The 26,207-nt window shown below is 44.7% G+C and overlaps 1 protein-coding gene across 1 annotated transcript; it reads left to right on the forward strand.

Moving 5' to 3' along the window:
- Positions 1-828: 828 nt before the first annotated feature.
- SAR1B (secretion associated Ras related GTPase 1B) lies at positions 829-15,822 on the forward strand. Its single transcript, XM_032196775.1, has 7 exons — positions 829-1,005; positions 5,450-5,523; positions 9,737-9,856; positions 10,629-10,694; positions 11,268-11,371; positions 11,852-11,983; positions 12,714-15,822. The coding sequence occupies exons 2-7, from the start codon at positions 5,466-5,468 to the stop codon at positions 12,828-12,830; spliced, it is 597 nt and encodes a 198-aa protein (XP_032052666.1). The 5' UTR covers positions 829-1,005; positions 5,450-5,465; the 3' UTR covers positions 12,831-15,822.
- Positions 15,823-26,207: the final 10,385 nt, after the last annotated feature.

Raw genomic sequence — 26,207 nt, forward strand, 5'->3', positions numbered from 1 at the left:
GGCGTGGTTAGCCCCAAATGTGGTCAGATGCCACCGTTCTTAGTGTGTGACCCAGCTAACCTCACGGTCCATACACATATGGGGCCCCTACAATGACAGACCAACACGGAGCCTGCCCGCACAGAGGAAACCATTTATGTTGCTCCCAACGCATTGCCTTGGTGAGCTGTTTCGGGATGCCGGCCCTCCACAAAACACACACGGTGGCATCCCCAGGGCAGAGGCGAGAGCTCGGGGCTGTGCCTGGCACCGTGCTGTGCTGCACCCACAGAATCCCCTAGGTTGGAGGAGACCTCCAAAATCACCCAGTCCAACCTCTGACCTAACACTAGCAAGCCCTCCACTTAAATCGCTAAATCTAAACATCTTCTGAAGACCTCCAGGGATGGTGACTGAACAACGAGCACCTCCTCTGCGCCCACAGCCAAAGAGGATCATAGAATCACAGAAATGAGGCCCTACAACGTCCCCAGCACCATGTCAAGCAGGTGCCAGGGGTTTGGGATCCAGTGGCCGTGGTAGGGCCGCTGTGGTGGGTGAAATCCATCTGTGACCCTCAGAAAGCATTGGGGCTCCCTGCCCAGGCTGTGCTGGTGCCACGCAGCAGCCGGGAGGGACACGGTGGGCACACGAGGCAGCCTCCACCACCGATTCCTTCACAAACCCGGCCGGCTGCTGCGTGCTCCGGGCACCCCGTGGGCTTTGGGGTGCCCTCAAGTACGGTTTTCCCCTAAAAAAACTCAAAAACCAGCGACACTGCCCGCTGCTGCTGCGTCGCGGGGGGGGGCCGGGGAGGTCCCGGGGCTCGCTGCGGGGCCGGGCCGGGCGGAGCTCCGAGCCGTGCCGATCCCAACCGTGCTGATCCGATCCCAACCGTGCTGATCCCAGCCCAGCCGAGCCGATCCGAGCCGTGCCGGGCCCGGAAAGCACCAGGCGGGGGCGGAGCGGGGCGCAGCCGCGGGGTCCGTGTCGGTGCCGCCGGAGCGCCCGGAGCTGAGCTCGGCGGTGAGCGGGGCTGAGAGGGGGGGGGGGGGGTGCCCGGTGCCCGGTGCCCGGTGCCCGGTGCTCGGTGCCCGGTGCCCGGCTTGGCCTCGCCTCTGAGCCGCCGAGGCCGGGGCGTTGGGATGGGAACGGGGCCGGGGATGGCTGCGGCCTGCTCGGCGCTGCGGCCTCCCGGGGCTCCTCCCGGTGTCGGGGAGCCCCCGGGGGTTCGGGGCTCGGCCCCCGGTGGTGCTGGAGGAGGAGGACGAGGCCCCCCCGGGGAGGATCGGGGCTGGTTTGCCGAGCTGCGGGCGGGCAGCGGCTGGGAAGGCGAAAGGCGACGTGGACGGAGCTTTGTCAGGCAGCCAGAGCCCGGCCGGGGCGTTTGGGGCTCGTTTATGGCGGAATCTGCCTCGTAAATTTAGCGTTATCCGAAGGGAAATGAAAAAACGCGTTTGGGAATAGGATTTGGGGTAGTTTATGCACCCTCTGAAAGGGCCCATTTCCTCTGAGGGCTGGGGATCAAAGCTCCTCTAATGATACTCGTCACCCCTCACCTGCCTGACTGCACACGTTTATTTTAATTTCTTCTTGTTTTTGCTCATTCTCTGGCGAGAAGCTCTACAGCCTCCTGATCTCTGGTTCGTAGAGATGCCAGCCCCTGTGCCTGTTGTCAATCGCATTAATCTTTCAGGATTGCTTGGCAGTTTCTTTTGAGTCCTGGCTCACGTTTCACTTCGGTGGTGGTGATTTGGCACAGTGGGTTGTTGTGTCGTGCTCTGGCCGTCATGTGCCTCACAGCTTCCTGATGTAGTTGTTTGGCGGGTCGTGATGATCTGTCGAGATTCATGCTGAGCATTGCTTCTTCAAAAATAATATCCTCTAAGATGAAGAATAATTATATATTCACGCTCCAATATGTTGTGTTTTTTTTGTTTGTTTGTTTGTTTGTTTGTTTTAAATAAGTATGGAAATTGCTGCAATAGGCCCTATTTTGAGACTGTGATCTGAGAACAACTTGTGTGAGCCAGACTGCGACTGAAACACTTCATCAGTTGCTCTTAGGACCTCATGTGCCTGCTGCAGTGCCGTCTTTATAGATAAACTGTTTGCTTTGCTGTTTCAAAACTTGAGATCAATGCTAAATTCAGAATAAATGATGCAATAGAACTAAGTATATGTCATACAGTATATAATCTTAATGTTTTCAACCAAGTAACAGCGCTATGTGAACATCTCCCTGAAATCTCAAAGGTGACTTGCCAGCTGATTAAAATAGAAAAGCTACACCGCTAGCTCGTTCCCAAACTCTCTTCCTTTCCTCAGCTCTTAAAACACTGCATCAAAATGCACTCTCATGTCATATCGTAAACGTGATGGCAGACAGCAAGTATCACCTATTTCACCTTAGACAGCAAACGGTCTTAGGTGAGATACACCCTTAACAGTGCACTTTAAGCATTTGTTTGCAAGTTTTTAGCAGAGCCTGTTCTCAATTTTGCTGCATCTCAGGGAGCGTGGTTGGCTGCGGTTATGCTGGATGGAGGTTTCTTTTCTAGATTTTGGTGACAGCACCCACCCAGGCACAGTGCAGTGACTTCTAGTTATTGCAAGACAAGAGGTGTTGTACTTGGGTGTCATTGGTTTCTACTTCCTAATTCTTCCATCAAGGGATTCAAAGGTGTCTTTACAAGCCTGATATCCTCGCTTATCTAAATCTTCACAGTCTTTGGAAGTAAGAACTATTTGAACTGATTCTGGAGTGGAATAACGAACTTATAGCCAGAAAAATTCAGATCCAGAGTAAGAAAAGAATCCTTGCTTTTCATAATAATAATAATAAAAAAAGGTGTCTCGAGGTGCTTCCAAAACTGCTGGGTGGGAATTCTGCTCCCTGTGGTCAGCAGGTGGCCGCTAGGATGCAAACCAGTTTCATCGGTCTGCTGGCTGGCTGGCAGGGCACCCCAGGAGCCACAAGGCATGCTTTGCTTATGAAATAACGCTAGCCAGGGTTGGTAGACACATTTTGAAGTGATAGCCATCAGCTGTTGATGCTGGGAAGTTACTTTCCTGTTTCTGAGAAGACACGAGAAGGTAAGTTGGCGATGCCTGTAAAAATAGCTGGTATCAGCAGGTTGCCACGTGTCTGTCACAATTTCTCATTAAAAGTCTGTGTCAGCTCGCAGCTGGCTATTTGTGAGGGAACCTTTGAGATACCCTTAAAATAGCTTGTGGTTTTTGTCTCCATCGTGCCTTGGGAGCAGTGATTGCCAGAGTTTTCGGTGTTCTGCTTTTGTGGTGGCTTTAGCAGGGGTCGGACAGCTTGTGTCTGTCTGCTCTGCCTGGCTCCTCACAGCGCCGAGGCTTGGAGCTGTCAGCGGGCTCTGGGCATCGGTGTGCTGCTGGCTGGCTTGGTGGCCCTTTGCTCGGGCACTGCCGTGAACCGGGCAGTTATTTTTACCGTGTGATAAGAGCAGATTTAATATCTCTGTGCAAATATTGCTAGTGTGCCTTTACCATTCGCCGTCCATTTTTTTCCCATTTTCAAAGTAGCGTTTTCCTGCACGTGCTGCCAGCTGATACCACGGTTGGCTGTGGTGTGTTTGGACAGCCTTCCCTACGCCGCTTTTTCTGCGTGTAGGGGAATTTACGCCGTATTGCTGCCACTGCAGTTTGAATCTTGTCTCTTTAAGTGTTTTCAGCAGCACATGAAGACTTTTTTCTTCCATCCGTGAGGTTCGCAGGAGGAACTGGTTAACCCAACTAAACTCTGAAGTTATTCTCACCGCGGTAACACGAGCACTTCTCTTACATCACGCTGTTTGCACTGATTTGCAGGTTATTTGAGCAGATCATTTCTCTAAGCCCCACAGAGGCTTTTCTCGATTGGTGTTTTGTTCAAGCAATAAATAAATCTGCTGACGTGTATGTCCTGCCATGTTTGCTTATTCTTGACCTTTGCTTTTTAGACATGCAAGTGACAGTTTCAGTCATGACATTGTGTAACTGGGTGTTCATGCATCGACAAGCTTATTTGTTTTTTTATTCTTAAAAGTTGCAACTGTGACAGCTCAAAGTAACATAGGACATAGGCAAGGGTTTCAGGGTTAGTCCTGAAGAAACCAGGGGTTCCTAACACTTCGCTGTTGTCAATCAGGGAAGGCAAATATGGGCTGAACAGATTTTGCTCCGGTGCAAGCAAACATAATTAAATAATAATAATCTCTCCTCCTCTTTCCATATTATTGCTGTGACATACCTGTTGCTATGCAGCAGAAAACCTCAGTTCATTGCCTGAGTGTAACTGTTATAACAGATACGTGGATTTTGGTCTGGTAGTAACCTGTGTTTTGACTGCTTTGGGCTCTGCTCCAGGTCCGGAGCAGGCCTAAAGTTATCCTGGGAGGGCCCAGGACGTGACTGCAGCGTAGAAAAAATGCTGTGGGAGAGCCTGCACTGGCACAGGATGCCTCTGCAAGCTGCCCCTAGCAGCCCAGGCATCGTCTCAAAAACTTGGACTCCGACTTCCCCAGGCGTTAGCAGGAATTTATTGATCTAGCAGGAATTAGCTGGCTGGATGCTTCTGAGGAAGTTGCCCTTTAGTCTTTCGAAAGATTTTTTTTACGCTGAGTGCTAATTCCGTATGTCAAGCTGGTGCTTTCAGTGTGACTAACCTTACATTAGATAATGAGGAAATTAAGATGAAAGTTAAGAAATTAATTGTTCGTGGCTGCACAGTTAACCTAGTGACAGCATCGTTCTTGCACCTCAAGGCATTGCTTCTGAAAGGGTGGACTTGGCAGTGTCGGGTTGATGGCTGGACTTGATGACCTTAAGGATCTTTTCCAACCTAAATGATTCTGTGAAATCCTGGTTGTTCCCATCTGGGCTGCCTTTATGCTCCAAATGCTCAAAATTTGAGAAAATTCCCTCGGCTGCTGCCGTTGTGGTCGCCTGCTGGAGGTCCTGTACCCCGGGAGGGCTCCATCCCTTTGGGGACAGGAACAGCAGGCCTGTTTTTTTGTGTGTGATCCCATCCTGTCCACTTGCTCACCCCCAGGGTCTGACAAAGTGCTGTTTTTACCACACCACAAGCAATGGGGGCTTCATCCTGCTGCCGAGGGGCGTCTGCCAGGGGCTGGCCGTCCTCACCTCCCCCTTCCGCTCCTGAACCTAACCTGAAAGAATTCAGTGAGAAACACGGTGTTCCTCAGTCCTTACTGAAATGAGTTTTATGGTTAAACTTCAGATGGTGAAGCCTGTATGAGGCAGTACAGGCGGGGTTGTGGCCTTTACACGGCGGGCCTGGTGCTGAGCGGTCGCCGCCCGGTACAAGGCGCACAGACAGGCGATGTGCAGACAGCAGCGACTTCTGTGTCATAAAACTTCCCCAGCTTCAACTCGAGTAAACATCTTGCAATGCTTAACGTGCTGTTCTAACGGAATTTAAATCTTCTTTTTATTTCAGACTATAAGACCCAGATATGTCCTTCATATTTGATTGGATTTACAGTGGTTTCAGTAGCGTATTACAGTTTTTAGGTAAGTTTTATTGTTTTTAATTATGCTATCTGTTAACCTCTGCTATGCCAACTGGTTAAGTACATTCAGTAGCACTCAAAATTAAAAAAAAAAAAAAGTTCTACTTATCACTACTACTTCACTATCAATACTCAGCCCTGAGCAGAGCAGGCTGAGGGGAGGCCTCATGGCGGCCTGCAGCTCCCTCAGGAGGGGAGTGGAGGGGCAGGCGCTGAGCTCTGCTCTATGGGGACAGCGACAGGACCCGAGGGAACGGCATGGAGCTGGGACAGGGGAGGGTCAGGATGGGGGTTAGGGAAAGGTTCTGCACCCAGAGGTAGTCGGGCACTGGGACAGGCTCCTCAGGGCAGTGCTTATGGCACTGAGCCTGCCAGAGTTCAAGAAGCGTTTGGACAACGCTCTCAAACACATGGTCTGATTTTGGGGAGGTCCTGTGCAGAGCCAGGAGTTGGACTTGATCCTTGTGGGTCCCTTCCAACTCGGGATATGATTTTATAAGTATTGAGTATTTCTCTGATTATTTCCAGAGTGTGGTCTTCTCTCAATCTTACATTATTCCTTTAACCTCTTGAAAAATTAGATTTTCTTTCATGAACATAATAGATTTGATTTTTTTTTTAATTGCACCACATTTAATCTGGCATCATTCGAGAATTCAAATATGAGCAACCATCTACAAAAAGTAATGCCAGATATTGAAGTCCTTGCTCATGTCCAGCAGTGCTTTATGGTGTGACTAATATCACTGAAATCAGTGTGAACCCCACTGACCTCTGATGAAGAACCTTAGGAAAGTGTTCCCTGGCCAAAAGCATCTGCAATCTATGTTGATCCAAGGTGAAATATTAGCTTGTGCAAAACAGGAGAAAAAAAAAAAAAAAGGAGGAAAGAGAATGTTAGGATACTAAAAAGAGGAAGAGGAGTTACAGATAACATAGCTAAAAAAGACATTTTACAGGTTCCGGGGATTCTACTGAAGTAAATAAAAAGCATTTGAGATTAATGGATCATGGCACTTGCCTTTTATCAGTTGGAAGTTTAAACTTTTTCACTGAATGTTAGACCCTTGGCCTACTATTGAAATATTAGCCAGTGAAATTTTAACTAAGTTGACTAATCTCCCTTATCTCCTCTTACTTAGTCTAGCAGCGATTACTGCACGTTAGCTCACTTTCCTATATCTGCGCATACAAAGTCTAATTCTGGTGAAAGATACTGAAGCTTGCAGTAGAAAGGAGGATTGCTGTCCATATGTTCCTTTAATTCTAGAAAAACAACAACAAAAAACCACACTTATGCACATTTTATTCATTTGAAGAAGGCCGATGATAGCATTAGAATCCTTTTATTTATACTCTGGTTTTAATGTAGCTAATAGATAAAGTATCACTGCTTGTTCATCTTGCATTTTTATGAAAGACACTCAGAAAGTATAAAAAGTTTCAGAGAAAGTGGGAGCATTTTTTTTGGGAGCAAAATTTCCCCAGATGTCCAGTCTGTGAGTAGCAGCAGCGCTATTGTATTAATATAGTTTACTAGTGTTTCATTTAACTTGCAAGGTAAGTGTGAACTAGAGTTTCTCCTGTAACATAAGTTTTAAAATATGAAAATGTTTGTCCACTTCTCTCTCTGTAAACATCAATACTTTCTCCTCGACCCTGTTGTGTAATAGGTGGTGTAATTTGGGCATATGAGAAGGTGAGTTTGGGAAGTAAGAGTTGTATTTGTAAAAAGATCTGTGAACACACTCTACACTACTTACAAAAAGGTTATTAATGAAATAAGTAGAGGAATATGAAAGAGTATTCTTTCCTGCAGGTTATAAAACATGCCCTGGTGGAACGCGATTCCAGAGATTAGCTTAAAGGTAGGGGGAAAGGTGAGCAAACAGCAGCAGTGTAAAGGTCAGGCAGATAGAGGCACATGTGACTGTGCAGTACTGCGGCATCCAGGGGGTGGCCAAGGAACCCCCTGTGTAATGTCATTTAAAATCTCACAGAAGAAAAGAGCTATGAGGATAAGAGTTGGTAAGAGGTCACCACCAGTTCAACCCTCACCAGGCATGGACTGGGAAGGATCTCTCTCTCATCAGAAGCCTTCCTCGTTAGACTAAGTCCCGTATGTGTACCCATAAACTGTCATCACAAATAATACAGAAACTTGACAGCACTTTGGGCTCATCAGCAGTTCAGATGTGTCTGCCAAACGGGAAAGGCTGTGTGCTCACAAGGGGATGCAGTGGAGCAGAGACCCTAGGGTGCCCTGTGCCTCAGGCTGGAAGGGAAACAAATAAAAGCTCCAGAAATGACGTGGCTGGGTCATTCTGCTCATCACGTACAGTCCAAGGGACTGCTGTTAGTGTGACCTTGGAATGGCTCCAGGCCTCTTGTTCCTGCGGCACTTGGCACAGCACATCTTGGCAGTAGGCAGCATTTTGGTACCTAGTTTGCAGATCAGGAAGGTTAGTTGTTCTTTGGGGAGAACGCGTGGTCAAGGGAAGTGACTGCAACAATGGGACAGTCGAACCTTAATGGTAACATATGCTTCAAGAAGTATTTCTGTATCATCGAGGTGGTTGTAAAATAAACCTTTCTTCAGTATTTTACAAAGTACCACAATACTGTGATATAATCTAGTAAAAGATCCTGGTGACTTAAAACTCCCACATTACAATACTTGGCTGCATTTTGCAATTCTTTTTAAACGGGGAAAAAAAGAAAATACTGTTAGGAATGTAGCCCATTTTTGTTTGTAAAGAACTGTTAATTTCAGCATATATATTTTTTCCCTCCCTTCTTCAGCACTCCTGAGGATGGTGGGGTCAATAGTGGTTCCTAAGGAAACGTGTGTGTGTAGCATCCAGGACACAGTTCTTTAAAAACAAATAAGGCAAAGTGCAAAAGGTGCAAAGCTAGGAGATTCTTACTTCAATAGTTTTTCAGTACAGGATGTGTTTTTTAAAATAAAATTATCTTTAGAATATTTTACTTTGAACGTTGATCAGTGTGAAGCACTGAAAAATAATTAGGACATGGTCTTGGCAAGTCTGAGGGAATTGTCCTTTGACAATCTCAAACTTCAGGAAATGTGGTGCTAATATTTTACACGTCTTCTGCTTCACAACATTTGATGTATTTATTGGGGTTAGAACTAGAGAAATAAAGGGGAAAAGGCATTTTTATAACAGTGAAAGTAGCGTTTCTTATTCCTGTTATTATGGCATTATCACAAGACAGCAAATGTGTCAAAATGGCACTGATGATGCCATTCAGGTCATAACCACACAATTTAGCTGGGGACCTGGATGAATATTACTTCTGTCAAAATAATATGTGAGCCAAAACAGAACAATTCATATATATGCTAATTATAGCTGTTGCCATTGAAGCTAGGTTCTCTATAAAATACCTACTGAGGTCTGAAGTTTCTTTTTGTTTCAAACATATTTTTGTTTGTCATAACTGGAGGGAGATGAACAAAACCCTCTCTTTTCCATGTCTGGGGTTGATAATGTTTTATAATCTGTTGTTAGCACTGTACCTCTGTATGTCCCAGGCAATCCCGCTGTCTGTGAGGGAAATTGTTGATTTGCTAGGGCAGAGTGGGCTACCCCAGCAAGGTTTAATCCTGTTTGACTTTGCCCAGATAACATAAATGCATTGATGATATTACTGACACGTTTACATCAGTCATCTGCCTGCCCCCCAAAATGCCACTCAACATGGCATAAGCTGCATGGAGCAAGCATAGCTGTGATAAGCACATGAGCGAGTGTGAATGTGGCTTGTACAAGTAGGAGAGCACTGATAAAGGTCATTGATAAAGCGCACTGTGGAGCTTGGCAGGTCTGTATTTCGTACTGTGACCGCAATACTTTGCTCCTGGGAGCAAAATCATTGCTAGCGTTAGAAATAATGTGACTGCATATGTCTGCTTTAATTAGCAATCACACTCCCTTTTGCTGCTGACTGTCAGAGCTGTGCCAGCAGAAACCTGTAGGATAACCATGTAGGAAGGTGTATTGGTCTTGCTGATTAGCAGACCCCACAGGATCTGAAAGAGGCTTATGCTTCACAATGCTCAAGTATGCCATTGTCACTCTTAAATGTTCATATTTTTTATGTGTGTGATGTGGGTTCCTGTTGGACAATGTTGTTATGGTAATACCTTCGCTGATTTAACTGGCTATTCAGTAGATTATTCTTTGTTGCAGGACTGTACAAGAAATCAGGCAAACTAGTTTTTCTTGGATTGGACAATGCTGGAAAAACTACGCTGCTGCACATGCTCAAAGATGACAGACTGGGACAGCACGTCCCCACACTACACCCCAGTAAGTTAACACTCCTACTTCCCTAGCCAGGATGTATTCACAGTATTGCAAGGAAAGCAGTACTTGATTATACATCATAAGGAACTGGGGAGAAACAAAGGAATTTTTGGGATCACAATCTGTAGGTAATTCGAGTAATACTCAAAAAATTCTTTTAGGATAGTTCAATGTGATTTATTTAGAATTAAGGGGCCAGTTAGAAGCAGGGTAATGGAGCTGAGAGTCTAAATTACAGAAGCTGTGGGAAATTGGGGCTTGCATTTATGTATGCTATTTTGATTTTCGTTGCTTAGAGGTTTCTGTGTGATTGTTATTGTGGTAGCCTTGCAGGAGAAAAGGTTTAGTGCAGGTTAAAAATGTGGACTGGTGAAGTCTAAGAAGGAGGTAAGCAATTAAGCAAGGACACAAAGAGGAGAAACCTTCAACGGTATTGTACATGAAATTCCATCTTTGTGGCAAACCAGAGCCACCTACTGTTTTTGTAATATGTAGGGATAAGTAACGTGTGGGCCTTCCCTGCTATTCTCTTAACATTGCAGATATTCTATGTGTCTTGTAATGGTTAATCATATTTATTTTGTTACACAAGTGTTATTGAGAGAAAATGTATTGTGCTGATTCAGTTCTTGAATAACAAAATACTGAAAACAATCAAGAGAAAGTAAAATCCATACCCTCGCTTAGACTATTCCGTTTAGCGGAATATCGTATAATGTGTATATAATGCTGTATAATCTTCACATGCAGAGAACATAATTCTGTGTATTTTTAGCTTCAGAGGAGCTGACAATTGCTGGCATGACTTTCACTACCTTTGATCTGGGTGGACATGCTCAAGGTAAGAGAATATGTTGACTCATTTAACTGCAGTGAATTAAGTTAGAGTTGTTTACAGTCAGTTTGTCTCAGATCAGGAATACAACCATGCTGCAGAGATCAGCTTCCCACACTCTCTTTGGTAGTGTTAAAAACATTCACTGCTCTGTTGCCTGTCTCCATCACATACTGCACTCCCAAATACAATTTGGCAAGAGCTGCACTAGAGCAAAATTTCTTGACTGATAACGTGTGTTTTGAGGAGGATTAGGTAGTTCTTGTCTCACTGCTTCAGATTGCTTATACTTACGTTTAACCTTTATGCTTCAAACTTGTGTTTCTTGATGTAGTTCTTGGGGAAACACAAAAAGGTTGAGTACATCAGTGTGCATGTGGGATAGAGGGGTGATAACACTAGAGGGAATGATACTTTTGCTCCATTATCGCAAGCTTTGTAAAACATAAAATTGCATCCTGAAGGCTGACAGTATAAGCTAAAACTTTGAAAAAAAAATGTTGCTTCCTAATTACTGATGTACATTGCTCTAAATTTTAGGATAATTTCCATTGTTTTTCATTCATATCTTCCCTATAGCTCGCAGAGTGTGGAAAAACTACCTGCCAGCTATTAATGGCATTGTCTTCTTGGTGGACTGTGCAGATCATGAAAGACTGCTTGAATCAAAAGAAGAACTTGACGTAAGTTTAAATATGTTTTTGAAAGTCTGAACTTTAACTTCTGAAAAATCAGATCAATATCCAGCAGAGCTCTCTTGCCACCTGGTCATGAGTGCTTGTAATATCACCTTCTGCGTTGTCATTCCTAGCTAGTTGTATTCTGGTTCTGTCGCCCTCTTCTTACTACTCATTACTGTATGCATTGAAGGTAGGTGAACATGTTATTTTGCCAATAAATCAGTTGAATGAATATTGCTCTAATTGTGATATTTTCCATTCTGTGAGTGAGTAATTTCATTTCTTTTATCCCAAGCATATTAAACAACTCCCATCAATTAATTTTGATGCACCAGTGAATTTTGCTACCCTTACTTCTTAAAAGGCCAAGCTTCACCAAATGATTTAATGCCACTACGTTGTTAACTTTTTATCTTAATGTGAAGCCCTGAATCAAAATATATCTTGAAATAATCTCTTCCCCCTTTCTCCTTCCCTTTGTAGTCACTAATGACAGATGAAACTATTGCTAATGTGCCTATCCTAATCCTTGGTAATAAGATTGACAGACCTGAAGCCATCAGTGAAGAGAGGTTACGAGAGACGTTTGGTCTGTATGGCCAGACAACAGGAAAGGTAATACTTATTTTCTTTTTCTTTGTTAGGGATCTTGTGTTGGCTTTATATATCTGTGTTGGTTCCAGTCCACTTCAGCTGCACAAAACAAAAGTTTTTTCATTTATTACGTACTTGGTTCATTATAGACTTATACGGAATGAATGCTGAAGTCTCTTTGTTTTGTGCATGTGTGTGTTAGATACACCTCTACTGCAACTTCTGTAGACTGTCAACAGTTACTATAGATTCTTTTTTTTTCATCTTGCCCTGTTTTTTACTACACTGCACATAGTCTATGATGTATGAATCCTGTTGTGAATCTCCAGTTGAGCAATAGCTTTGTCACACTGTGATGCTCTTGGCAAGCAAGCAGCTCGCACTCTGACTGCGGTCAGTCCTGATTTGTAGCAAATGCTCTCTTTATCATGTTGGAAAGCTATTAAAAACAGAGCAGGGAACTGCTTCTGAAAACTGAGTATAAGCTCTCTGTGCACATGCTTGCTCTTGTACTCAGGTTCATATACTTTATGCTCTCCAAATGTGGCTGCATATGTAAAGATGCTCAGTGTATTTCCTCAGTGACTCTAGTCCTAGCAAGGTGTGCAAACGTTTTAGAATAGTTTATTTTCTAAAATTCTAGTTCCCAACGTGAATTAAGTAATGGAATTCCATAGAAACTAATGTTGATGCAGAGTAGGCATCTTCTTGTAAAGATACCATAATTTGGAATATTTTTGTCTCTTTGCAGGGCAGTATACCATTGAAAGAATTGAACGCAAGGCCACTAGAAGTGTTCATGTGCAGCGTGTTAAAGAGACAAGGCTACGGAGAAGGATTCCGTTGGATGGCACAGTACATTGATTAACGCCAAAATCACACTAGTACTTTCTGTCCCATGTCTAAATATTAAGTCTGCTCCTTCTTTGATCACTCAGTGTACGTAACTTGAATTCATTTGACTGTTTAGTTATATAAGCATACATTTTTACATAATTATACCACCTATGCTAAATTGTAAGTGTGAGGATTGAGAAATTATTTCAAGCAAGTTTGTAAGTTTAAGTACCACAACTTTTTAGCTTTCTAATCCCATACAACATTCTTTTGCAACTTTTAATTTAACAAATCTCCAGCACCATTTTTGGACAGAGCAACTTTCCAGTACAGTATGTTTGAATGCACTTTTTAACAGCTAAGAACTACAGACATGTGAAAAATATTTAATGCTTATCATGTTAAATTTTTTTATGTACTTTTTTGAAACTGGTTTTATAACTTTAGAGTATATAACCATCTTTCAACAAATAATAAATAATTAGCTGATGGATAATTGCATGATGCCTTACAGTTTTCAATAATATACTTTCTTATGCAACGTCATGCAATAAATTTAAATCCAGTTTTTGGCGACTTTAATGGAAAATGTTTCATTTTAATGTGTCTTAACTAGTGAGGCTGTCTAATGATCTGAATATGGGGGATATTTTCCTGAAACACAGAAGGCCACAAAGTAGTTTCATTGTGTGTTAAGGAGTAAGATGTTTCCTTCAGACTACCAAATTGCATTTATTTTAGGATCTTGCATTACTAGAAGAAAACTCTAATCCGATGCCCTTATAACTACCACCTTTAAAAAACACAAAATCTGTGTCAATGCAAATCATGAACTAATGTCAAAAGTGGTCTTACTTTACTGGTACCTTGAATTAAACCCATGAAGTGACAAAAAATACAAATTTTACTTAAGAAATTAAGAAAGATACTGCACCAAATTATTCTGTTCTCAATTTAATTAGATTTGGATTCTGCCAGAAGATTTATCAGTGAAATTGCCAGGAAAAAAAATAATTGTCATTGTTGCTTGTGAAAATTTATCAGCCCACACCCAGTTGGACGATTCTATTTTTGGTGTTTTGATTTGGATTAAGGTGGATTGTTTTCTACAGTTTTGCCCCGAATCCTAGTCAATATAGCAGGTGTTGGATGCCCAAGTGGCTTGTTTCTGGGGTAAAACTTCATTATCTTCAGTGCTTGTTGCCAGACTTCTGACTGTTTTTTCCCCATCTCCGGGTGCATTAGCTCCCTGAGGAGAGGACAGGTTATTTTCTAGGAAGGAGTGGTGAAACATGTATCCATCAGCTTCTTGTTGACACTAGCTGACATTGCCATGGAACTGTTATTTGTGTTTCTGTGTGCAGCAGGATGTGTTCCTCTGTGATGTAGCTAATGAAGGTAGGGTTTCAGCCTGGGAATCGTTTCGCTGTGGTGGGTTTGACTTTCACCCTGTAGTGCGTTTCACCCTTGTGAAACTAAGAACTGCTACAAATGTTCCTACTGAATCCCAGGACTGGGACTACTTTTACTCACAATTGTAGGTCTTTAAAATACTCTAGGCCCTGTGTTTCCAATATCCGTAGCAGCAAAGGTGTTTGTCTGCCTTGATTTCATAAAGAATTTTCTCTCTTTTGAGCTACTGGGCTTGTCTCTTGGATTTAAAGCCTATAGGCTTTTAAAAACATAGAAATTTGGACCTTTTCAAAGCCTATGGTATAAAAGAGATGTACTTTTTGCCCAGATCTGGACTTGTATGATTGAATATCGATGATCAGTTCCCCACAGTCCTACATTATGCTTCTGGATAAGATCATTAATTCAGAACCTAACTAATGTAGATTACAGCTGATATTTGTTACAGCAGTCTTACAAAAGTATTAAGCCTAGCTTGTTCATGGTGAAGTTCAGGAGTGAGGATGTCTGATAGCTTTTCCAAGAGACCGATGTGAAAGAATTTTGCATTTAAACTCTGCTGCAGAGTAGTGCCTCTGTATTGCTTAAGACAGAACTGTAGATCAGAAGCAGCCTCTTACCAGTGTGGACAGCATGCGAGTTGTTGCTACCTACAGCAGTTAGACCTGGGGACATGCCTTTTTTTCCCCCTCGCTAGATTTTTCTGATAACAGTTACAAGGCAACAGCTAAATCAGTAGATGGTGTAAATATTAAAAATACTTTTTGCAGTCATACAGTGATATTGATATGGGAGACTTGGGACTGTGCTGCCTGTGCTGATGGAAATGAAGCTGGAAGTGGAGATGTTCTGCTGCCCTGCTCCTCGCTTGGGGTGGGGAGTGCCTGCAGACCACTTCCCTAGGCTGAGCCATTCCGTGGGCATTGGAAGAGACTGGGGTCCTCTTCAGCTGCTGTTCAACCAACTGTGAATAATGTGAGCAGTAAGGAAAGGGATGATAGTCTTAAAGTGTTAAAAAAGAACAGAGGTATACTGCTTTAAAAGTGTGTATTAAGGGTAATTCTTAGTGTTATGGAACTACTCAGATTTCATGTTTCATACTGTGAGATGCTAGTTTAAACGTGGTTGTAATAAGGGCATGAAGAAATTGGACCTTTTGTTTTTCTGTCTTGGTATTGTAATGGTTCCCATTGTGGGAACAGCTGAACAACACTCGGTTAAATACACAAATAATCTCACTGTTCATTCAGTAGAGGAAATATTTCTTCTGTAGTTTACATTCTGCTGTGCACATGAATGTGAATGGGTGTCGTGTGTCTTTGTGTGAAGACTTTATTAATAGAAAAATATATTGGTGAGAGTTTTTCTGGTGGCTTTCATCCCCACCACCTCTACATCTCCCCGTTACACTTATTTCTAGAGGTTACTTATTCCTATGATTGCGACCAGTCTTATTTATAAAAAAAAAAGGGAGGGGGAGGGGGCAACGTTCACATCTGGGTCTGACTCCTATGAATTTTTTTTGCACTCTTGACTATGCAGACTTCAATTAAACATCACTTTAAAGAATGTGGAAAAGAAAACTCATTAATAAAGACGTTATTTATGAAGTGTCTCAAATTTGTTTTTACATCACCACTTCAAGAGACATGAATGCAGATTTCTAAGATATTAATGACTAGTACTGACAAAACGGCCCGTATTTCACTGCAGTGACCCCATGCAGTAGTATCTGTGAGTCGAATAAGATTTATTTTGCTTGGACTTAATTAAACTTTGCCTTTAGTATGTACTGTTTATCTGAGAGGCATTGCTATATTTCAGTCTTGGTTTAATAAATTCTTTAGAAACAATTATTGGCATTGGAAATGCGAAGGATCTTTGAGTTTTCTTATTCGTCCTCTTGCCAGACCAAGATGATTTCATGAAGCGTGTTGTCTCATGCTGTATTCAGTGTTCAGGTACTGTCATATGATGTGCCAAAGATGACCTGTGGCATTCACTGGAATATAATACCTGCATGTATGTGCGCTTTATTGTATTTTACTAATTGGAATTGAACATCAAATAGAGCATTTGGCATCTGCTTATTTATAACTAAAGTCATCACAGAAAAATGATGTTGTTGTTGTCTAGTCCCAGTGAATTCACAGGTCTACTTTAAGTAGAATTGGTCTCTCTTGTTCTCTCTTGTTTGTACTGTCAGCATATTTGGTTGTTACCAACCAAAGTCCAATATTTCTTTCGACTACAACATGCTCGGAGTTAGTGTAAATAATGTAATCAATAGTTATGGACTTAAAAGCCGTATTTAAAACAGCCTAATCCACTGGCTGTCAGTGGGGACGTGTCATTTATTTGCACTTAGATAAACCACTTTTGCACTAGTATTTCAGTGTGGAACTAAACATTTTCTGTTTTGAAATGTGAGTGCTCTAAATGTTTAAAAGCATAATTTATATAATAAACTGCAGAAGAAAAGCTAAAGAAGAAAGTGGTCTTCAACATGTTCTTAATGTGGTGTTTATTGTTATTATGTTATCACATGCCATGCTTGAAATGTAAGTATCAGGAATAGAAAATAAAATTCTGAGTTGGAATTTTAAGAAAAAGAGTTTTAAACAAGTAGTTCTTGACAAATTACATTAATCATAACCAGGAAGAAGCGTTCTGATGCAGTGCACGTTCTAGTGCTGCATTTGGGTTTCTTCAGCTGGGTGTCATAACCATTCAGCCTCTTCTTTGCTAGGATTTCTGTTTGGGTGTGCATGGAATCAAGTCCTCAACTCAGAAAACAGCATAAAAGGATGATGATTCCTTTCTTGCAGTTTTAAAATAAAATAGAAAGATCCAATTTTACGGGCAAGTGGTATCTGCCTTAGAATTGGGCAAACCTCTAGGATTTGCACTGTTGGTGGGACAGTATTGAGTGGGGATTGCCCCTGAGCTTAGGTGCTTATCACCCTGCTTGCTTACATGCCTCTCATGTTTGACACAGCCCATGGGAGAGCATATTGTGTTCTGTCACAGAGAACTATTCTCCAGTCCTAAGTGTGTGTTCTCCTTAGTTTACATTTTCCAAATTATTTCATACTTGCCTGCTTCTGAGCTAGAATTAGAAAATTGTGGTGATGAGCAGTTATGGTAAAATAATGACAAAAATGTGTCCCTTGCTTTTCTTATGACCCCATTTCTTATGGCAGATGTGCCATCTGAGTAAGAAATTTGTAACGTTTTACACCCTTTGATGCATTTTTCATTCCAGGATCTCAAAACTTTCTACGTGCTAATGCTGCCTCACCATTCAGGTGATGCAGAGAGCTCTTGTCCTTGTTTAACCTGTGAAGAAAATCAGGTCCAGAGGGATTAATTCACACTTGGTCACAGTATGCATAGAGGGCCCTCAGCCACCACCACCAGCAACCTGCAATGGAGCGATGCCTCAGCTAGTCCACACACCGTTTGTCTGAGAGAGAAGACAAAATACTTGATTCATGCTTGATCTTAGCAATTTAACTGTGCTCGAGTGCCCAAATGTAGTCCTGCTAACCATGGGTGTGCTGTGACAGGCTGCTGGTCAGGGAAGGAATCAGGCTGGTGCTTGAACTACTACATCCCAGTGGGGAAGCCAAGCTATTGAGGAGAACCTCATCTTAGCACACCAAGAGGATCTGAAGCCGTTCAGATTTTGTAACATGGGGGGGCTCTGAACAAAGGGAGTCAAAGGCTGACCCAGGCTGCCCGTGGGGTTGTGTGAGGATCTCTAAAAAAACACTCGTCAAAGCTCCACCCTGGCAACTAATGGCTGGGGACAGCTGTGCGATGAAGGAAGGGAAAAATTAGCTGGGTTGAAAGATGTCCTCTGGTCGGTGAGGAAAGAAGGAGAACAATTCTCTAGCGGGATTCCTGATGCTGCTCTGCCACAGCTTGTTTGTGGGCTGGTGGTTATGAAAGCAAGGGGAGAAATCAGCGACTGGTGGGAGCTGTGTTTCCAATCAGCCCATGCATGCTGGCGGTAATGCTGGGGTTTCTCAGGATTATTTCTGAAATCCTTCCGGTATCCTGCAATTCAGCTTAGAGACCATACAGGGTTTTGCAGAATAACTTCAAGTTGCTGATCCCTGGTGGGAGCGTTCCCCAAGGACCGGGCTGGGGGCACTTGCTTCATGTACATGACTTCTTGACCAGAGATAAGCAAAAGCGGCAAAATTTAGGACCAGATTGTAAGCTCTCTCGTGGATGTTGGCATCCAGAGCTGGATTCTGAGTTCAGCCAAGATTGTTGGTTGCAGCCCAATGCCTGAACGCCATTTTCTCACTGCTTTCCTAGAGCAGGATCTTGGTTTAGGTTCAACTAAATTGGAACAGTAAAAGCAAGGCTCCTATATGTGCCAAGTAACTCTTCTATTCCTTGCTCTGTGTGTAGTATACAGAGATACAAAATATGTAAATATATGTGTGTACATATATATACACATAAGGGATTTAAAATAAATCATTTCAAAATATTGTTACTGAGATGCATTAGCATGAAATTGCAGAGGACTTTTAGTGAAGGCCTGTGCTAAGTAAAAAATAAATAAATAAATAAATAAAATCAAAGGGAATTTTCAGTAGAGAAAATAAAAGCTTTTACTGGTGAATAAATAATTACAGGAGATACTGTGGGAGAAGTTCAGACGTGCAGTTACAGCCGGGAAAGCAGCTGGAGATCTAGGTGCTGCCTGGTGAAACTGTATTTAGGCAGAACAGAAGGAGGCAGAGCTAATAGCACAGTTTGGCTTTTTTCAGAATTTATGCTTTGCTACTGGCATCTGAGAGGCTTTTAGAATTGGTGGAAAGGGGTATGGGTGTTTCTACCAAATGAGATGTTTACTTGAGTATTTTTCAGAAAATGTGTCCTATCTGCTGGCTCCCACTCAGGGCTCTCTGTCTGACAGCTGGCTCTCTGCTCAGCTCAGACAAACATCCCCAAAAGAAGGTACATCGAGTTGATGTCTGCACCTGAAAATTTGTCTGTGAAGAGAACTTGGTTTTGATGTATAGTTCTTTTATTTTACTCCTCCTCTAGTCCTGCCATCTGCTGTTACCACTTCTGCAATATCTTTTAGTTTCCTAATCTGTAATTTGAATCGCCTCCTAAATTTAAAAAGGAATATATATATATTTTTTTCTTCCCCCAGGCTGCTGTGGGGAGAGATTTCCTTTGTTAAGAATTTCATGTTTTAAATCCCAGGGAAGAAATCTGTAAAGGGTACGTCTGCCAGAGAATAAATTCTGCTTTTATTTTCGTAGCTATTGTTAGACAGACTGCAAGAGAGAAACATGAAAGGATTTACTCATTTTATTTGCTGGTATTTTGGGAAAAACAAAAAGCCCCAGTCATCATGGCTGAAGTTCACTGAGGTCCTGCAAGTTTGTTTGACAGCAAGGAATGCGTAACAGATCCGCACGCATGTGACTGCTGGATGAATGCTATTTATGTCTCCGTAAACATGAAATCATGAAATAAGCTCCACAGCAGCCGTGCTGGTGAAGTCCCTGTCTGACTCGGTCAGCTATCGCTTTGGACTTATGCATCTTGGGGAGTACAAAGTGGACTGGAACTTCTCGCAGAACACCGTGCTGCTGGAAGGGGTTTGCTGAAGGGAAGTAGGTCAAGCAGGAAGGCATGGAAACCACCCGGCGTGTTGCTGGATAAGAGGGAAGGCGCTGTGAGATCCTGTAACAATTCCTTACGCACCTTGTGGACAGAAGAGCGTTTCACAAAAAGAGCACCCGAAAATAAATAAATAAATAAATCACCACGTACATGCTTCATTTTTGTATGGTGCAGCTTTGAAACAAACTCTGTGGAACAGATGTGCAGCTGAGACTTCAGCCCTTGCTGCAAAATAATAATAAAAAGCGTGTGCATCTCCAGATTGCAAAAGAAGTGGGAAAAAAGGTGTGGGAGAAATCTCAGAATCACAGGAGGGCTTGGGTTGGAGCGGACCCCAACCCCCTGCCATGGGCACTGCCAGGGCTGGGGCACCCACAGCTTCTCTGGGCAGCCTGTTCAGTGCCTCGTAGTAAAGAATTCTTTCTGTGTAACACTCTTTTGGTTTAACACGGTCACTTCTTGTCCTGTGGCCAGGCTCCCTGGTGTCACCACATCTCCTGGGGCCGCAGACCCATGGGGCAGGGCCGGGCCTGTGGCTGGGTGCACCCATGGCCTGCAGGGCCGGGCCAGGCCCAGCAAGTGCTGGCAGGTGGCAGGACACCAGCACCAGCCCTTGGGACGGGTGAAAAAGTTCACAAAAAGGGAGAGCAAAAACACAGAGGAAAAAGGACCAGTGAGGTCCTGGATTAACGTCGTTCCTGGTTTTCTCACTTTGCAGAAGAGGCAGTTGAACTCTGGGCCTTCTGCACTCCAGGAGAGGTTGGCAGCAGAAAGCTGTGCCTGGCAAGGACGACCCAGTGTGAACACACACAAAAAAAAACAGCCCAAAGACACACACAAAGACAGCCCCGCAAAGCCCAAACCCAGGACCAAAATTCATCTCCCTCCCCCACAAAAACGCGGCCATGCCCACTGTACATAGCAGGGCAGCTGCCAGTCAGCAGGGAAGGCTTAGGGACTGCTGTGGAAATTTTGGCTAGAGCTGACTTTCAAAAGGCAGCACAGAAGAGCAGAAAGGCATGAAAAACTGAACTATGTAAAATTTCCCATCAACAGACTACTTGCTGTTAGAGAAAACCAGGAATTTTAGTCCCTATTTTAAGCTCCTCATGGTGTGCAACCCAATTTTGGAGGCAATTAACTGAAATCATCATAGTCGTAGGGTTTGACATTCTTTTTATCCTTTGCACAGGTTTTCAAGTGATGTTCTTGTGCTTTCCTCTGCTGCAGACGTTACTGTTGGCGTCACGGGCTGCTCTCTGTGCCTTGTGCAATCCTCCTGCCCTTCAGATGGATCTCAGCCCAGCTGAATAATGGTGAGGGTTTGCTGGCAGTGCACTGCCCGAGCTTGCAGCAACCTCTCCAAATGCCTCTCCTTCTGCCTTCAGTTGGCATTGCGGCTGAGAAGATCTGAGCCATGATTTATGCCCCATAGGAAACGTGCTGTGTGATATATTTAGGGTAAGGTGCTCAGTATTTTTCAGTCTTGACAATGCAGATTTAGAGTAAACAGTGCATCCAAACATTCGATTTTGCAAGGTCATTCCATACTTTCTTGTTTTATTGACACTTATTCAGTAGCATAGGTACACAAAGAAAAGTGCAAAGGTCTAGGTGCATCAGAAGAGCAGGATCCAGCCTTTCACTCCCACGTTTAGACTCTAAGGGTTTTGTTCTGCTCATGAGGAACTTCTCCATCCCTCCTCTGCTGCTGCTGGCACCACATTTCCCAAGCAGGGGAAAATCATCTCAGGCCTCATCCACTGGGGCATCTTTCCGCTAAGCCTAGCTCCCGAGGGGAATTCAGCCTGAACTGCTGCCAAATTGTTTTGACTTGGATTTCAAAAAGTCGAGGGATGCAGCTATGATCTGTGTAAGAGCTTCAGCAAAGTGGGTAATTCAGATAACGTCCTCTTTTCCCCCAGAAATTCCAGTGAATTAGGTATGTCTTAGTAACAAGCAGTGGAGCTTTCTACTCAATGGAAGGCTGATTTCTGGAAGCTCGATAGTCACGGGTATTTCAGGACTAGCTTTCAGTTACTTGTCTCACCTTACCAGTTTTTGTATTTGTATTTAACCAGCAGACAGGCTGTCAATCAGGTGTTCTTTCTTCATAAAAGAAGATTACAAAAGTAAACAGAATGATCACCCCAGGTTCACCGTTGGGAAGTGTGAACAAAACCAGGCTTAAACAGGGATGAGTCAATGCAGCGCTGAAGTGCCTACTTATTGGTAAATACAGCCTGGCTGCTGTTGGCTGCTTCCAAGCCCGCGTACCCTCCAGGGGGCTTGGGAACTGGTGATGCAAACTGATGAGTCACATTTTAGAACAATAGTTTCTTCATGCAAAATGACTCAGGATAAAAGAAAAACAGGTTTTTCAATGAGCCGAAGCCTGTGAAATTACAAAAAGGAATGGAATAGGGGGATATCTTGAACCCCGTGTTGAAAGTATTGAACCTTTTCCTAAAGAGTAATACAGTGCTTATGGTGGGTGCCTCAGCCCATGGGTCAGACCATGCCTGCTTTCCATTGGCTTTTTGCCTTCAGAGCTCACATGCAGGTAACCAGAGCAAAAAGAGCTGAACACCAGTGTGCATGAGCATCACAATGTATGTAGCAGTGCCTCAGGCACCACTGGGTTGGGGTATTTCTTCTGTACCATGCTCCCTCTGCTCTGCTGCTTGCCCAGTTTAATGTGCGAGGTTGGTGTGGGGCTGTGTGTGTGGCTATGTCCCCAGCCTTCTTCCTCTGTCTTGATGGCCATACGGAGGAAATCCCCTCTTCCACGAACCAACAACACTACGAGGTGTGACACTATAAAGTAACATACTCTCTCTATAACAGAAACCCCATTTCTTCTTGCAAGGGTGGAATATGCTCACTCTGAGGGTTATGTGGCCCTACAAATGCCTCTTTTAGGTACTCTGTAGAGTTTTATTACAGAAATGACCGCTTTTGCATTCTGAATGTAAATATATACAACTTTTAAAGGACTTAATTAAATCAGAAAAATTAGGTAATGGGGAAAATAAGCTGTGGTCTGTCGATAAAAGCACTGTAATCAGATTAATCAAGCAATCCTCCCCAGAAGGTTCATTGCCTTTCTTGTACTGCGTGCATTTACTTCCCAATAGCCTCCCTCAACCTCCTTCGTGTAAAGCACCTTGTTGTGCTGCTCCGAGCCAGGACAAGGCTTGGGTCTTCACTGGCAGAGCTGGCATTTCTCCAGTGTCACAGCCTTTTTTAAGTTAAAAATCTGGCATTTCAGCCCTGCGTGCTCACCTCTCCCTTTTTGGGCTGTTCTCATTGCTTTCCATCCATAGGTGGCAGCAGTCCTTAAAATCTTTAACCTTACAGCGTTTGTGGTATGTTTTTTTTTTTTTTTTTTGGATCTCGCTGAGAGAGTTGTGCAACGATTTCCTGAACTTTGGTGCGTGAAGCTGGTGCAAGAGGAACCATTTTCAAGGAACAAAACATCCTTCGCAGCCCGTCACTTAACTGCGCCATGGAGACAAATAGCTGAAAGTCAAACTTCAGCCTCTGGGCTGAATTCCCCTCCAAATTATTCCACTTCAGCTGCAGGAAGGTGTTTTAACTGTGCTTTAACTGCACCAGATATCGTGCTCTGTCTGCCCGTTAGCTGATGGGCGTTGCTGGAGCAACGGTAATGGTTCTGAAACCAGTTAACTTTCTTAATAATGTGCTTAAATACCTATGTTTTACACAGTTTGCTTGCAGAAGGCAAAAAGATAATTTCCCATGATCTGTGGGAAGGGTGCCTGTGGAACTGCTGGGCAGGGGCAGCCTGAGCCTGGGCTGGGGTCCCGGTCCCTGCAGTGCTCTGAGCAGCTTCATCCCAATAAGTCTGACCTCCGCACCTTGACATTCCCCAAGAGCAGAGCTCAGAAGTGACACACAACCACTCGTTTAGGGCGTTGAGCTTGCACTGCAGGCAGAATTACCCGTACTTTGACACCTCTCCGAACCCAGCAGTGCCGAGCGGCGGCTTTTACAGAGGAGCAGCTCCGATCAGCCTGCCCTTGACAGCTGCAGATGACAGGAAGATGAGGGCTTAATTATTATGTGATTAAGTTGACGTTATCATCTTATGTCTGCTTAGTGTCTAACACAAAACGAGCTGGTGATCTCGGTCTTGTTTGCGGTGACCTTTTATCAGGAGCCAGCAGCCAGGGGGACACGGACCGATGCTGGGGGCTTGGGGAGGGAAGGGGATGGGAGCGGGATCCTGCCCCACCGGGCTGGAGGCTTCTGCCACGTTCTGCTGCAATTTGTGATCTGAGATCTGTGTGCCGTGGGCTTTTGCCCTTTCACTACTCTGGGAGATTCACAGGGAGCAATTTTCATGTCAGAGGCACTGCAGAGCGCTGCGCGAGCAGCAGTTTGTCACTGTCACAGCACAAAATGCTGCTGGTGAGGGATGCAGCAGCTCTGACATGCAGAGGCCACCCCCAGGTCCCCAGGGCTGCTCCTGCCTGGCCAGAGGCAGGGAGGTGCAGGAACCCTCAGCCGTCCCCGCAGGAGGTTCCCAGCACCCATGAGCGCCAGCAAAAAGCAAAAAGAATTGCAAAACGTGACTGTTCAAACCACTGATGTAACCCCAGCTCCTTGGTAGCTCTCCAAAACCATATTTCCCTGGAAGCAGAGCTCTGAGGGTGGTTCCTGCCTGTCAGCTTGGCCAGGAGGATGTTCAGGGACCCCACTGCCATGGCTGGGAAGGATGGGAGCCGCAGGCCACTGCACTCCCCAGGTGCAATTGAATTTCTCAGCCTTAAATACTCTGAATACAGTTGTGCCTAGAAGATCTAAGGCATAAAATTCCTTTCAGGTAAATGCAGATGCTGGCGCTGGTGGGATGCTCTGCCATAAAGCCTGAAATGCTTCTGCCCCCGCTGGTGGGAGCTGCCTACCCAGATGCTCTTTAACCCGCCAGCTTCACCACCGCTCAGCTTTTTGGTGGCCGTTGGTGCCGTTCTGCCTTCTTGTACTCTTTTTCTCTTAGTAAGAGAGGAGTAGGAAGCGTTATAACAGGTGTTAGGCTGTGTTTACGTTTTAAAGGCATTTCACAGTTCACATCTGCATTAGGAAAGCCTAAGTGGGGTGTTGCAGGCTATTGTGGTAAATTTACAGTTAAAGCACAGCACTCAACATGAAACCCTTCTGCTCGGGCTCGGGCTGCGACTGCATTATTCCCAGGCTCCATCTGTGCCTGGTGCCACAGCATGCTGAGTGCCTGCAATTACTTCCAGAAGGAGCTCAGCCTCCTTTCAAAGCACCCATTTCCTTCTGCCTGGGGCTGGCTGCGGCTTTCATCCAAAGAAAGCTGCTGGTGTGCTCCTGGAGGCACGTGGCGTGGGGACACCGGGGTGAGCAGCCCCGTGGGGCATGGCAGGACCTGGCACAGGGCATCCCAGTGCTCCCAGCCCCGTGATGGTGACAGCAGTGGGGTTCCTCGAGCCCCAGTCCATCCGCTGGGTTACACCACGTGAGGACAGGACCTGGCAGGCAATGGGTGCGTGGACGTGCTGAGCGTGGCACCACCATCACTCCAAAGCATTAACCTGAGCTGGTGCTCCAGTGCCTGGGGACTGAAGGGCAGAAAATCGCTTTGGGAAGCTGAGGGAGGGCGATCCCCTCTGAGATATTGGCTGGTCCCCTTTCACGGCTCGCAGAAGCCCCTGGTGGGGACGGTGAGCTGGGAAGACCCAAAGCAGCTTTTTTGGTCTACGGTCTCCATTACCCTGAAGAGCTGCGATTCCCTTGAGATCCCTGTCCTGAGGCCTCTGAGGAGGGCTCTGCCGGCGGCTCCCGCTTTGGTCCTGGCCTCTCCAGGGCCTTTTGGAGGAGCGTGGCTGAGCAGTGAGCGCCGGCAGCCTTCAGCCTCCTGCCGCATGTCCCTCGGCCGCGTTTCGCCTTCCAGAAGATGGCACCTGAGGACGGGAGTTGTGCACGGCGGGGCTGCGGCCTGCGGGGACGGGCAGCCAGCCCTCTGCCACCCAGCCCCGTGGCCCCCTGAGGCACCGACCGGGGGCAAAGGTGTGCTCTGAGCCCTGAGAGCACGCTTTGGTCTCCCTGTAACCTCGAGTCTCAGCTTTCTGACTGAAAAAACAGAGGATTTGACAACTCCCCAGGTGCTCAGCTGCCCCGCCTGTGGGCCTGGGGTGTCACTGTGCCACCGATTGGACTTGAGAAGTCATAAAATAAATTGGTAACATCCTCACGCTGTTTTCATCTTTAAAATAAAGAGCACTGAGCATGAAGAGCAGGGGGAAACTGGTGGTCCTCAGCCCACAGCGATGCTGAGCAGCCTGGT

This window comes from Aythya fuligula, chromosome 14 (genome assembly GCF_009819795.1).
Source record: "Aythya fuligula isolate bAytFul2 chromosome 14, bAytFul2.pri, whole genome shotgun sequence".
Lineage (NCBI taxonomy): Eukaryota > Metazoa > Chordata > Aves > Anseriformes > Anatidae > Aythya > Aythya fuligula.